At 41.4% G+C, this 14683-nt stretch overlaps 1 protein-coding gene across 3 annotated transcripts in view; it reads right to left on the bottom strand.

Annotated features, from left to right (window-relative positions):
* The window catches only part of zmynd11 (zinc finger, MYND-type containing 11), a 49770-nt gene that overhangs the window by 17952 nt on the left and 17135 nt on the right, over nucleotides 1-14683 (bottom strand). For all 3 annotated transcript variants that reach the window (XM_061731684.1, XM_061731685.1, XM_061731686.1), the window contains 5 exons: nucleotides 14180-14203; nucleotides 9202-9363; nucleotides 8810-8887; nucleotides 6952-7044; nucleotides 3200-3287 (listed from right to left, as the gene is read on the bottom strand). In XM_061731684.1, coding sequence (XP_061587668.1) covers nucleotides 3200-3287; nucleotides 6952-7044; nucleotides 8810-8887; nucleotides 9202-9363; nucleotides 14180-14203 — 445 coding nt within the window. The remainder of the gene's footprint in view (nucleotides 1-3199; nucleotides 3288-6951; nucleotides 7045-8809; nucleotides 8888-9201; nucleotides 9364-14179; nucleotides 14204-14683) is intronic.

Genomic DNA, 14683 nt, shown 5'->3' with positions numbered 1-14683 from the left:
TCGAAATACATTTCGACTTTTTTCTCGAAATTGTACTTCAACATTAACCTCGACATTTCTCAACTTTTTTCTCGACATTTCAACTTTTTTCTCGACATTTTTCTTGAAGTGCATAATGAAAAAAATCTTCCTCCTCTAAAATATTATTTTTATTTTTCTCCTGCCTGGCCCTAATACTCTTCCGTAGGATCCAAAAAATAGTTGCACGAGTGGAAAATCGGTTCAAAACGATGTGTCTGCCGGCTTAAGGGAGAGTGCCGAGTGGATCAGCTAGAAAACTCAACAGGCCGGATCCGGATCCGGATCCCTCCACCTGTCCGTCTCCCGCTTCATCAGCTCGGTCTGTTGCTGCTTCATGTTGTTTACTTCCTGTTTGTGGCTCGGAGCCAATAAAGCCGATCTTACTCCAGTCTGGGCTGATGAATGTTGAGCAATAGTCATTTTTATTGGCATCATTCCTCACTTTCCTCATCTACGCCCCCTCCTACAAGTTTTTATCGGAGGAAACGGGTATATTTGGAAAATAAAATGAGTTCAGAAGGACTGGGGTGAATTTGTACGATAACTGGAGTAAACAACGCAGAAAAAATGTTTTTCTTGGGCCTTAACGGCGGAGGTTTGCTGCAGAAGCCCCCGACGCTGAAGTGAGACTGAGGAACAGGCGTGTTTCCTCTTACAGATCTGTAAGCAGCTCCGAGAAGGCCGAGCATCAGCCCAGCGGTTAAAGCTGGAGTCTCAGTTCAGTTCTGTATGGAGGAGTGGACCAGAACCTGGACCAGAACCTGGACCAGAACCACAGGAAAGGTCTGCTCTGTTGTTGCCAACGAAGGTTTCTGCACCAAATATCCAGTTCTGCTTTTCTGAGGATCAAACACTAATGTCTTGCAATAACGTGCTAATTAATTATTTAAAAATCATGTGATTTTCTGCATTGTAGTTTTAGACAGTTTTTGCACCTCTGATCAAAATTACTTCTACATACTTTCAAGTGGGAAAAAGGTAGAAGGTGAATTAAAAAACGTGTTTTAAAGTAGTCATTCATGCATCTTCCTCAGAGCAGTGAATCACTTAACTTTCCCTTAAAAAGGTGCTATATAAGTGCAAGCTATTATTATTATTATTACTTCGCTTTAATGGAAACAAGATTCTGTCCACACACAGACGCCATACATCGGCCCTCGGCTGTGAAAACGGGGTTATGAATACTGCTCTGTACTTCGGCCTGAAAGTTACACACTGGAACTCTGAGTTTCCTCTCTCGGCCTTCAGATCTCCTTCACTGCTGCTCGTCATAAATTAGCCAAACGCTTGCGCTCTGCTGCGGAGGCGACTGCCGTCTCCTACAAGAGGTCTACTCATTCATCTTTTTTTACGAGGGCCACTCAGGGCAATGCCAAACACATCCCTCCAGGAAAAAAAGAAAAAAAGAAAAAAAAAAAAAAATCAGGCACTGGTGCCAAGTTGAGGCCACGGCACTCGATTTGCACCGTTTTCTTCCTCGTAAAAGTATTCGTGGAGGCTTTAAGGTGCAAAAAGCAGCTTTCGGGATTTCTCCACTCATTTAAACACAGACTTATCTTTGATTCGAACCAAATCGGACCTTTTAAGCTTCAAGATCCACCACCAGCAGACACTAGTATGAGTCACTGCCCATAACCCGGCCAGTCGGTGAGAGTAAGAGGTATTTATAAGCGATTAAGTGTTTTTCATCTACTTCTTTGGCGGGCGAGGCTTCGACAATCACTCAAACTCACAAGGTCACCGACGTTTTGAGTACTCAGCTGTTAATAGCTGATCACTCTGAAGTGCATGCAGACCGGCTCGTCTGAAAGTCAGTAACTCTGGCCGGGAGGCCGACACAAGGACGGAGGAAGGTCCGGCGGTCCAGGGTGGCCTCGGCTCCGCGGCCTCCTCGTTTCTCTCACTCTCTCTCACATCCAGAAATCTCCCCGTATTTTCTTCTGGAGATGGAGCTGCATCCTCCAGCATCCTCCCACTAGCCCTCCTCTGTATTCGAACCACTGTAGCTCTCTGACTTCACATGCAAGACGCCTGGCTGTTCTTGGTCCTGTCCATACGTCACTCCTATGGGCTCAAATTAAAGCCATAAATATTTTGTATCTGTAAATAAACTTTGTACTTGTAGAAATATTTTGTGCGTGTGCAAAAAATATTTGTACTTGTAGAAATATTTTGTGCGTGTGCCAAAAATATTTGTACTTGCAAAACATATTTGTACTTGTAGAAATATTTTGTGCATGTGCAAAAAATATTTGTACTTGTAGAAATATTTTGTGCATGTGTAAAACATTTTTGTAGCATTGGAATTAATTCGTCTGTGTGCAACATTGGATATACAAAGCTACAAACTTTTTTTTCACAAAAGCTAAACTTTTTTGTACAAATTATGGCGAATTATGGCACTGTTTTGACGTGCCAATAATCATTTTTTGCAAGTACAAATATTTTTTGCACACGCACAAAATATTTCTACAAGTACAAAGTTTATTTACAGATACAAAATATTTATGGCTTTAATTTGAGCCCATACACCCCCAGATGTCTGTAAACCAGAGCTGCTGTCTCTGAACCGGAGAGAAGGATTGGTCTTTCCATCATCGCTACTCTTTTAACTCCAAACACACTTTTATGTCTCTATATCTATGTATCATGTCATATTAGGGATTTCCCAATCCCATCACATGGTTTCAGACTTGACCGACATCAGACGGCGCATCCTGATCAGAGATATATATATATATATATATATATATATATAAATAAAATCATCTATCTAAAAATCACATTACTGCCGTACTTTATGACACTGTTGCTCTTTTATTTGCTTATTTGTTTTCATGCCTGCTGTTAAGCTTAAGTTAAGCTGCTGTTTTTATTTAATTCAGGTTTATGTTTAAATTTACACTATTTTTACTAATTAATAGTTGCACTATCATTACTTGATTGTTCAAGCTACCTCGAACAGAACTGCTCTGTTTAAAGGATAAAATAAAACTAGGGATCAACCTGGATCTGTTTATTTTGCATTTGTTAATTTTTTAATGCGTTACGAAAGTATCGGATCAGGATTAAAAATCAAAAGACCCTGATCGGTACATCCCTACTGAAAATCATTTGGATCAAATATTGCAAAGGAAGCCGTTAAAGGTGATGTATCAGAGCCGTACGAGCGACTCACCTCCATACAGGATGGACGTGTTGTGAACGATCAGCTGAACATCTGCTTTGAACTCATCGAAGCTTTTGTACTTCCCTTCAGACAGGTTCTGAAAGAAAGAGAGAAAGAAAGAGAGAAAGAAAGAGAGAGAGAGAGAGTAAAACAGATGGAAACGGAGGGAAGAGGGAGACATCAAACACAGCCAGGTCTATTCATATGCACGGCGTCTGCTTGATGAGGACGTGCAGCAGGTCCAGGACAGACCCGTTAAGGTACAGAAGAGGTTTGACTCGAAGGACAAACGTCACACATTAAAACAGAACATGAAATAATAGATTCATAGATTAGAATAGTAAGTACACATGTTTCCTGTATTTTGAATGGCTGCAGTATAGTTTATCTAGTTTATTTGATAGTATAAAAGTTTCTTGTTGTACCGTTAGTATATAGATATTGTGTCTCGTGTCGTAGACGAGGCTCGACCTTCACACGCTTCAATGTGTCTTAGTTCAGTTATGATGTAAACTAAAAACAGATCAGACCAATCACAATATTGTATGAACTAGAGCTGGATATCGATTCAAATGTCAAGAATCGATTCGATTCCGATTCTTAAAGGTATTGTGACATGAAAAACAAATTTTTCTTGATTTTTTGTGTTTTGTTGGGTGTCTTGACATCAATTACACCCAAAAAACAACGAACTTTTAACATTCAGTGTATTGTGTGCTTTCTGGGATTTTCCGCATAACTGTGCAAAAACGGCGCACCTGGTTTGGTGGCGGGCCGTGACGTCAGGGCCCGCTAAATCACCGCCCCCTCCACCCAGCTCCCTGCCTCCTCTCATCTCCAGCGCACCATAAAGGCTTATTTATGGTTCCGCGTTACACCGACGCACCAACGCGCTACGTACGCTGAACCCTACGGCGTAGGCTCTGCGTCGATTTAACGCGGAACCATAAATCAGGCTTAACACGGAGCTGTTTACAGCCTCTTCTGTTCTAATCACCGGAGGAAAACTGCTAAGTAGACCCGCGGCCACTGACTGGACTTAAGATAAGGGGACAGTGCTGCTTGCATGCCTTTATTTTTATGATTGTTTGCTGTGGACTGTCTGCTTCGCCCTGCTCCTTTTCCGTGCATGCTTCGCCTGTCGCTCCCGGGCTTAACTCTCCGACGCCGCTGTGAGCGTATTGCTCGCGGGGAGCTGCGGTCCCGGTCCTCTGGTCCCGGTTGGACTCCATCCCTGGGCTGTAGTCGCCCTGTCTGGGCTGTGTGTCGGTGTTTGTGGTCGGTGTGCGCGCGTGTGTGTGAAGACGGCAGAAGTGTGTAGCGGTTGGTTGGAGGAGGTTTGGAGGAGGAGCGGAGCAATGATTGACAGGAAAGGGGAAAAAGGACCCGTTTTTCACGGCGCAAAAAAACACTGTAATAAAAAGCCAGGAATGGAGTACTAGAGTGAAGTTTTTCTTGTTACACTCTTTTAGACACATTTGAGGGATGTTGGCCAAGACTTTTAATAGTGTTAAAAGCATGTTAAAAATGATGTCACAATACCTTTAAGATTCAGAATTGATTATCACCATTTGATCCGATCCGATTCGATATTGATTTGGGTTAGTGTTTCCTGGATTATATAACTGTAAAATAACTATTGAAATAATAATTTCACAATAATTTTTGTGAAATAACTAAGAAATAAATAACTCAAATAGGCATTTCAATATCCATTTAAAGTGCAAAAAAAGAAAGAATTTGCAACAGCTCAAGCAGTAAACAAATTATTTTACATACATTACACAGCTTGCCATGAAGCACCAGGCATTTTTCAGGTATTTCATGACAAACCGTGTCCGATAACAGAGAAACCAAACAAGCTATAGTAAATATAGATAATATGAACTTTATTGACTAATATAACATTTAGAAATTTAAGCTGAAATGTCCAGCATTTTCTCTAAAGAAAAGTTCATTTAGTTCAGGAGTTTTCAAAACTACTGGGACTACTGGGATTAAAGTTCACCAGGCAAAAATGTAATGATGAAAAAAAAAAGAAAAAAAAAAAAAGAAGAAGAAAATTCTCTTCTTCGATCTTTAGACATACAAATTGATTTTTAGGAATTAATATGAGAATCGATTTAGAATCAGAAAATCGATTTTTTTCAACACAGGCCTAGTATGAACTTAAAATGCACATTACGTAAACAGGGACATTAAGGAAATAAGTGGAAAATGGACTATATATGTTGTTGTAAAGTCTATCCAGTGTGACATTGGTGATTTCTATCATCACAGAAAAATGAAACTACCATATTCTAGCTTCATCCATTCAGAATCCAGCCCCACACTCAAAGATCTTTGGTTGTCATTACATGTCTGTCATGTTTGACTTTACTGGTGAAGTTTGTTTCACAAATGAGATTTGAATCAACTAAGAACACTTACAACTTACGTGGTCTTTTGTGTTCTGCTGCAAACTTTGCTGTTCTCTATTGTTTAAATTGTGTTTTTGTATTTTGATTGTTGTACAGCGACCTTGAGTGCCAAGAAAGGCACCTAACAAATTAAATGTATTATTATTATTATTATTAAATAAGACATAATAATCAATTAAGAGGAAGAAGCAGCTAGAAGCAGCTAAAAGCAGCAGCAACTCGGAGAGCCGCCGCAGAGCGTTGAAGGCGTAGCAACTGTTGGGTCTGAAGAGATCTGACGCACGTCTTGCAGGCAGTCCAACCTTTCTGCTTCCTCCAGACCGCAGCACTAACACGCGTTTCTAACGTCGCCTCTTTACATACAGCGTCACCAGTGATGCTTTCAGGATGGTAAAACCAAGATTTAGCTGTAAACTTCACGTGGTTGAAGCCACGATCCCCGTCTCTCAGGAGAACGGGGTTTGAGAGATAAAGGAACGGAAACTGAGAACTTTCAAATCTCGATCTGAAGAGAGGAGCTGTGTTTTCTGTATTTTCCGCACTAAAAGGCTCAAAATCCTTAATTTTTCTCAAAAATCATCAGTGCGGACTATAATCCAGGGCGCCATATGTATGTGGTAACTGAACTCAAAAACCTGTCAACATGTTTCAGTGCCTTTATCGATGTTTGGACTGTTCAGACACATTAAAGTTGGTCCTTGGTTGGATACGGGTTGTAAAGTCAGACATCGTTAGATAACTAATTATGTAGTTCTGGAAGCAGCCATCATCCAACATCTAGTCCACGTTACCTTAATGTAATTAGACGTCAACGTCAGGTTTTTAGATTAAACCCAGTTTTCAAATCTGTATCATAATCCATTATAATCAAATGTTGCAATACAACGTTGTTCCAACCTCACACTAACTTCATGTGCCTGCTATCGCTGGAACGATTAACCAATCAGAGAACAGGACTCTTACCTCCTCTATTTTTTATTGGTGGATTTGTGGAAGACGAATGATTTAAAATGTGTTTTTCTGTTTTAGTTACAACTGAACGATATTCTGAGTTGGATAAAGTTCGACTCAGACTGTTTTTGTTTAGTTTCATTTATATGTTTTTATAACCCGGTGTGCCTTGTGGATGAAAATAGACTCGCTGATTGATATTGTGCCTAATAATGCGACTGATGGTCCGCAAAATACGGAAACCGATTGGAGCGGCGAATGTGTTCAGAAATAACTCGGACCCTGTGACGGCGCTGCAAGAATAAAGGACACCAAAACTGACAAGTGGAAAAACAACAACAACAACACAGGAGTACATATCCCGCTTCACGGGGGGTTTGGGTTCGTTACCTCCTGGATGTTGGAGACGTCCAGGGCCGTGTGGATCAGCCGTTTGTACATGGGGTGTTTGGTGTCTTTGCCTTTTTTGTTCAGGTCCACGGCCTGCAGAGCAGAGCGGGGAGAGGGATTAGACGTTCAGAGGGAGGTGGGAGAGAGACGGGGTGAGGGGAGAAACGAGTGGCAGAGGAAGTGAGACGAGACCCATAAATCACTTTTAATCAGGGAGCGAGATGAGAGTAGCGGCAGAGAGGTGTGATGGGGCGGCGGACGCGGCTGTTACACGAGCAGTCACGCCGCAGGGCGGCTGAAGACTAGAGACAGACGAGGAGCTGGAAACAACAGCTGGATTTGTGATATTTCCTTCTCGTAGAGTGAAACCAACAAACAAAAAATGTCTAATTTTTCTGCAGTGCAAAAACAAAAGTTAAATATTCTACAGAGAGGCGTTAAATTGCAGACAATTATCAGTGGGTTTTTCAGGGCTGTAATCTCCCAGTCGACTGATTATTTGATGCAGCCTGGCTCGACTAAAATTCTGATTGGTCGATTCTTTCATTTTATTTCATCAGGAGGAAATTAAGAAGTTCTAAAGGTGGGGTTTTCAGAGCACACAGTAGAGTAAATAGATAGAGTAAAATTGGTATCGGTGATACAGATTTAATACCGATACATTGTGCAAATACACCTAATGTGCGGTAAATAAAAAAAATGGTGTTTTAGATCATTTAAGAATACAAGACAGAGTCACTTATTTAGCTATTTATTTTAAAGTCAGAAGTTTACTGAGGTAGCGACTAGGGATGCCCTGATACCATTTTTTTCACACCGAGGCGAGTACGAGTATTTTCATTTGTGTACTCGCCGATACCGAGTACCGATACGATACTTCTAAGACAAAATTAACTAGGTTAAAAATGCAATGAAAAATGCAATGAATTGGAAGACAGGTTTTATTTGCAACAGAAATTCAATTTTAAACAAAACTCAGCCGGCTGGGCGCGCACAATGATATACATTACCACAAATGACTGAAGTATCAAAAGTATCGATATTTTTGATATGAAAATCGATTTTATAGCGTACAAATCTGGTATCGGAAGTATCGATATTTCAGTATTGATCAGCACATCACTACTAGAGACAGATAGATGGGACAAGGTCTGGTTATTGGTTGAACTCTATCATGTCAGACGTCTGCAGTCTGGCAGAATTTCATAAAAATAGACGACGGGGAAAAAAAAGTATAAACTCTGTAAGGAACAGTTTGGATCACAGCTCCACATCAAACATGGCTGATCACCTGAAAACTGTAAGCCAACCCTCCCCGTCCGTTTGGACAATATGAACCTAGAATTGACATATTTGAAAGTTTTATTTCAACGGCGCTGATTGTTCAGCCTGTCACTCCGAACCACCTGAGGGCTGTTAACGTAGCTAGCGTTGTGTCTCTCTCTTTCCCATTTTCCAGCTGTGGGCATTGTTTTATTAAATATATATTCACATTGAAATTCTGGCATTTATTTGAGCCCCAAAATGTGGGTTAGTTGGCCTGACTGTTGTTGAACCAGAACAAAAATAGTCGCCGCCAGCGTGTGCCGTGCAGAATGATGGTGTCGGTCGATTATTAAAACATGACAAAACAATTGTTTTATATATTAATTTCAGTACAAAACATTAGATCAAAAACGGTTTAATATTATTAAATAAAATAATAAATAAATAAATAAAATGAAAAAAGCCAGTTAGTCGAATTTTAGTGGAACCTTTGGGGCTTCGGCTTCGTTTTAGCGTGAAACATGGATGCTTGTTAACGTGCAACAAGGACAGGTGCATCAACGGCGTGCGTAAATACACGAGCTGTGCTCACCCTCTCCTTCATTCGCTGGATGATGAAGCGCAGGTATTTACACATTTCCTGTTTGTTCAGGTTCTTCTTTTTACTCCCCTGGATAAAAAGAAAAGAAATAAAGACAGATGTGAGCAAATCAAAGAGGGAAGCGGTCCACAAACGCAGCTAGTCATGAATAAACGCAGATACAAAAACACCTCGTCAAAGGGGAATGAATAAGTCGCATTAAATATGAAAACAATGTGCTAAATCCAACATCGTCAAAGTGAACAGAACCGTAAACGGAGCTGTGGCTTCGAGTGTCTTAAATTGTACTGATGACGGAGTTGAGGGGTGATACAGCATCAGTCGCTCTGGAGTTTTGCATCAGATTAAACAGATTAACGATGCAAAGTTCGACATGCGCCCACCCTGCAGGCGAGGCACTGCCAGTGAGACCCGCCGTCTCGGGGCTTGCACTCCTCCGACAGACATTTAAGGTGGTAGACGCGGAAGCAGTTGTCGCACGGGAGGACGTCGCCCGGTAGGTGACACTCGAAGCAGTACCAGTCGTGGCTCTCCGCCTCCCAGTCCTGCAGGGGAAACAGAGACGGACACATGTTTGGGTGACCCCCCCCTCCAACCCGCCAACCACAGCGGGGGAGGAAAAACATTTTCTTTCCCCTTTTACATCCTTAAAAAAAAACAAAAAAACTACCTACTACTCAGAATCTGCACTTCAAGCTGCAGACAAAGCTGTGCTCTGTGTAACGTCTCTGCGTTCCTTTTAATGGCTTATTTTCAAGAGTGCTGCAATCCGACTAATCTTAACATATTAAAACAAAGTATGACTGTAACATCCAACTAGACGCTGTAGCAAAGCAACAGTCAGGAAGTCTTTTAAATGCACGTAATAGGGCCCATATTTCCTTTGTGCAGCTTCCGTCCTGAAAGTTATGTGCAGATAAACCATGGAACTGCACATCGGCAGCATTGCACCCACCTTTTTATAAATCTATAAAAAGGGAAGGCAAAATCTTAGCGTGTTCTGGTACAAAGTATAATTTCTGCCGTTCCTCTGGGCTCGGCACTGAGGCCACTGCTTTTCACTTAATCTTATGATCAAAATGTCTCTGAAGCCATTCTGTCTCCATCACAACTAAATTATCTTCCTATAGCTCTTTATTTTAAAACCAGCCAGTAGTTTGTGCACTTTCCATTTCTTTCATTCTCAGGAATAGTGTTTTTCAGTGCCTGTATGTTTGAAGACAGTCAGTTTTTAAAATGTGGTTATTTCATTCAAATTATCGTATAAATGCTTCCATTTAAAAATAATTTGAGGATTTTTCAGCTTCTTTTGTTCAACAACACAATTGAACACAATTTTCCTGAAAATTAACCAAGAAGAAGCGTACAGTAGTTTGTAGGGCCGCTGGATTATGGAATAAAGCTGATCATAATCAGATTGAAATCGTGATTCTAATATTTAAGCATGTTGCTTTTATCAAACATAATGTAAAATCTGAATTCTGTCATGCAGAACAAAGGACGGATTATGTGGCAAGACATTTTCTTTTTATTTGGTTTAGAGATTAAGTTATTTTTGGAGGAAAATGAAACCACTATTAAAAAAAAACACTTGACATTCATCTGCTAATCGGCCTGTCAGTGGTCCAAGTCCTACTCACAGTCTGGAGCGACTCGGCAGAGGAAAGCAGGCCAGTTGTGACTCGCTTTAATAAAAGGTGCAATAAGAAACAGCGTTTTGGCCTCATTCTAGATTTCTGTTAAATGTGGTCATAATGTGTTTTGTAGTTTGAGTTCTGGAAAGCTCGGCCTGATCGGTAGGGCGTTCAGAGGGAGGTTGGTTGTAAAAAAACCAGACTGCACTTTCCTGTCTGCAGACCCTTGGTTGAACCGCTTGAAGCGTACGGCTGAAACCGACCGAACCAAACCCAAAAACGGGTAGAAAAGACGCAAATACGACAAGGAAATGGTTAAAAGTAGAACCCCCACTATCGACGGCTGGATTGGGATCATCTACAAGATCTATGTTATGAAGAAGATCTCTTCCTCCCTCGAGGTTGAGAAAGAAAACTTTTATAAGATCTGGTCCAAATGGACTGAGTATGTGAAACCAATCACGTCTGATTTCATGTGAACTATTTTTTTATATGATGTAATGATTGTAGACATGGGTGCGCTCCCTGGTTTTGTTTTGATTTTTTTTATTTTTCTGTTATTGTTTCTGATTACTGTTCATAAAAAAATGCCTGGAGGACAGTAGGGACAAAATCATTTAAGTTAAAGATTGAATGTAAAAACGTGTAAGATGGAATACTGCTGTTCTAAATAAAAAGAGAATAAAAAAAAAAAAAAAAAAAAAAAAAACGCAAATACGGCTCCGGCATTCTCGTGGCCCCTACCCAGCCCTTCTTTCTTCATTACGTTTCTTATTACTGCTAAAAATGTGTAGGAAACATTTGAAAATTGTTGCTAATAATAATAACAACTTTAATACTGAACTATCACACGTGCATCTGTAGGTAATTACACGAGCGTGCATTAAGGTCAAAAGTGAACACCGCTTAAAAATCCTCTCCTGGGTTCATAAATGATCCCCACTTAGGTTTTATTGCCTCCTCGGAGCGCTTCTACTCCGTAGAGAGTTCACCCACACGAACACTTGGCGACACTGAGGCCATTGTGCTCAGCTGAATGTGGAGAGCCGCTCCGCTATTGTTGGACCGACTGACGAAAGACGAGTGATTCACTCCGAAAAGCCGGCGCTGCCTGAGCCAAGGACACAAGTGTCTGCAGTTTGGGGGGGGTAATGATCCTGAAGGACCGGCCCACTGGGGCCCATTCCCTCAGGTTTCCTGGGACTGATGACGTGAGAATAAGTTTCCAGCTAGACTCTCAGAACCAGAGCTACGCTGACTGGACTGAAGTGATTCTGGCGTCACCTCCAACCTCCCGCTCAAAGATCATTTTACACCCGCTAGTTCACAGACGGGACGGGAGCCGGGAACCAGTCCCACTCCTGAACCCAGCTATCCCTGCAGCTCATCCTCTGGTTCACGTTTAAGCACTTTTCCTGTATTGAAAACAAACTTTTTAAACAGCACTTTTTTGGGTGGTATATCTCATTTAAATTTTTCTTTCAAATATTGTGATCGTGATTCAGTATTTCAAAGTACAATTTGGATTTGAACTTGATTAATTGACCAGCCCTAATTTTATTTGCCTTTTCTAAGTTTGGCCTGGTGCTTATTTACACATTTTTCTGCAGCACTCCTGTCCATTTTGGATAATTTTCCTTCTCTTTTTATCTTAGAAGAACGTTTGTTAAAAATGTGATGGTACAAAGCGTCATCAATAATCCATATCGTTTAATAAATAACTTTTAATAGTGCAAGATCACAGCTGACGAGGGTGTGAAGAGTCACTGCAACGTTTGCACAACACTGTCAGAATCGTGAATTAGTAAGTTAAAAGAAAATGTGTGGAAAGTGCATCAAAACTCTCTCATTAACTAAGAATCAGGTGCTTTGTTGTTACATTTTATATGATAATAATATTAATAATGCAAAATATAGTATAACTTCACAGAAAATGCAACGCTTTACTTGGGAAAACTGGACTTAATCCAGCCTGGCTTGAGACGGCTCTTTTAAAACCGATTTTCAAGGACTGGGTTGTAGAGATTGGTCAGAGTTCTGATTGGCATGTAAAAGCCGTGGTTATCGGTTTGAGGAATAAACATCCCTGAGGTCAGGCGAAGGACGCGGCTCATGCCAGCTGGACTGAATCCATACGCCTGCGGAGGGAGACCTGGCCTCCGTCTAGCGGCCGCTTCGCGCCGCTGCTGGCGTTCAGGCGCTCTGTCCTCCGGCTGACCGCTGACCTGCGTAACCAGCGCCGGGCCTGGTGGGAGCTACAGAGCGCTACACGGAGCACAAGCACCCGCCTTCCTCCCGCCTCCGAGACCAAGAAAGCAGGAGAGTAAGCATGCCGGACAGAAGTTAAGACCACGACGTTCTCAGAGCTACAGCTACCAAGACCAAAGTACTGCAAACTCACAGACTCCAGATACCAACCTGCAGCTTTGCTCGCACTGCTCAACGTCCCACACTAAAACTTTGGAGTTAAAAATGATCATCATTGTCCCAGTTGTACTTGTACAAGTCACATTTGGCAGTGCTTGGTGGTATTAAAGTGCTGAGGATCAGCTTTTAACCGTGATGTCCAATCAGGAAAACAGCACAACTGCAGGTTGATAGTGAGCACATGTTTCAGCAAAATCACTTCCGCAAGAAATTTGGCCACGTGGAAACAGCGCTGCAACGGACTTTCATGAAGCTTTTTTTCTCTGAGCAGCATAACTGAGTGACAGCGTGACTGACTGCTGAGCTGCAAGTCAACCCTGAGATGGACTCGCTTGAAAAGGGGCAGCGAGCTGACTGGGTCAGAGCAGGGCTGGGCGATATATTGAGATTTTAATATATATCGATATATTTTCAAACGCGATATGGCAATATCGTTTATATTGATATAGCTTATTTTTTGTCAAATTGACGGTAAATCAACGCTGACCCCTCTCGCGGGCAAAAAAGTACCTTTGTGTGCTGAAACTTGACAGTGGTGACAGGTTAGTTTTCCTGGCACAAAATCTGTAAAATGTACAGTAGTTGACTTGTAATTATTTGAGATTTGCTCAAAGAGATGCAATATCTGTTTACATGTTTTATTTGAGATTTGCACAAATGTTTTGTTATTTGCACAACTGTGAACCTCAGTGGAAAAGTCTGCCTGTTACTGTCTACATTGTATTAATTGCACAGTGTATTTTAATTTAATTGTTATGCAGGAAAGGGATATTCGTTTTATTTTATTCAAGAAGCATTTTTATTCTATATATGCAGGCAGTTTATTTTTATTTCATTTGTTTTATACATTTTGATATTGTTCAGACCTCTGTTAATAAATACCTGTGTGACATTTGGCACGAGGCTTTGTATTAAAACTCACTGTTTTTTTAAGGGTTTGCCTCAGAAAAAAATGAAGCTAACAGAGATGCTATGCTATAATGCTTTGGGGGAAACCCCAATTATGTCAAAGAAAAAATATCGATATATATCGAGTATCGCCATTCAGCTAGAAAATATCGAGATATGACTTTTGGTCCATATCGCCCAGTCCTAGTTTGCACTGACCAGAACTTTACTGCGCTGTTTGACTCATCTGCAGCCTGCTGAGAAAAAAAAAAGATTCACTCAAATCCCCGACTGCACTGCTTTGTGGCAGACCCGATTTCTGGCAGGATGGCGTTAGTGGGGAGGGGTGAGAGGATGAAGGGATCAGATGGGGGACAAACCCTGGTTGGGAAAAGAACAATGCAGCCCTTACCTTGCTTCCCTCGGCCTTCGGCTCCTGTGATTGCAAGTGATTCAGAGAGCAGTGTTTAAAAGGCCTGCAGCTAAAAGCGACCTGGACGTCACTCGACACCAGCGTCGTGTCCTGAGAGACCAACTCTTTTTCCCCAAATCAAATCATCACAAACAAAAACAAACTGCCAAACATCCTAAGTTTCTCCGAGTCTGATGCGTGTATGTTGAAACGCTGCATGTTAAACCGTCATCACGCGCCGCTGAGGAGGTGCGATCAATAGTCTTGAGTGTGGTTTCATCTGTTCTTACGTTGATCTGAGCGTTGTTTACATCCGGGCGGTTGCTAAGCAACATGTCCACCAGGGGGCAGTCGACTACCGACGTCAACTAACCAACGACTGTTGAGATCATTTCATTTCACTAATTTGTTGTCTGTAGCGTTCACCCTTGATGACAAAACGTGATTAGAACACTTCAGGATGTTCTTCTCTATCGTTTTGATTGTTTTTAGTTTACCAGACTG

This window comes from Cololabis saira, chromosome 10 (assembly GCF_033807715.1).
Source record: "Cololabis saira isolate AMF1-May2022 chromosome 10, fColSai1.1, whole genome shotgun sequence".
In the NCBI taxonomy this organism is placed as follows: Eukaryota; Metazoa; Chordata; class Actinopteri; order Beloniformes; family Belonidae; genus Cololabis; species Cololabis saira.
This window is presented reverse-complemented; position numbering and strand designations above follow the sequence as displayed.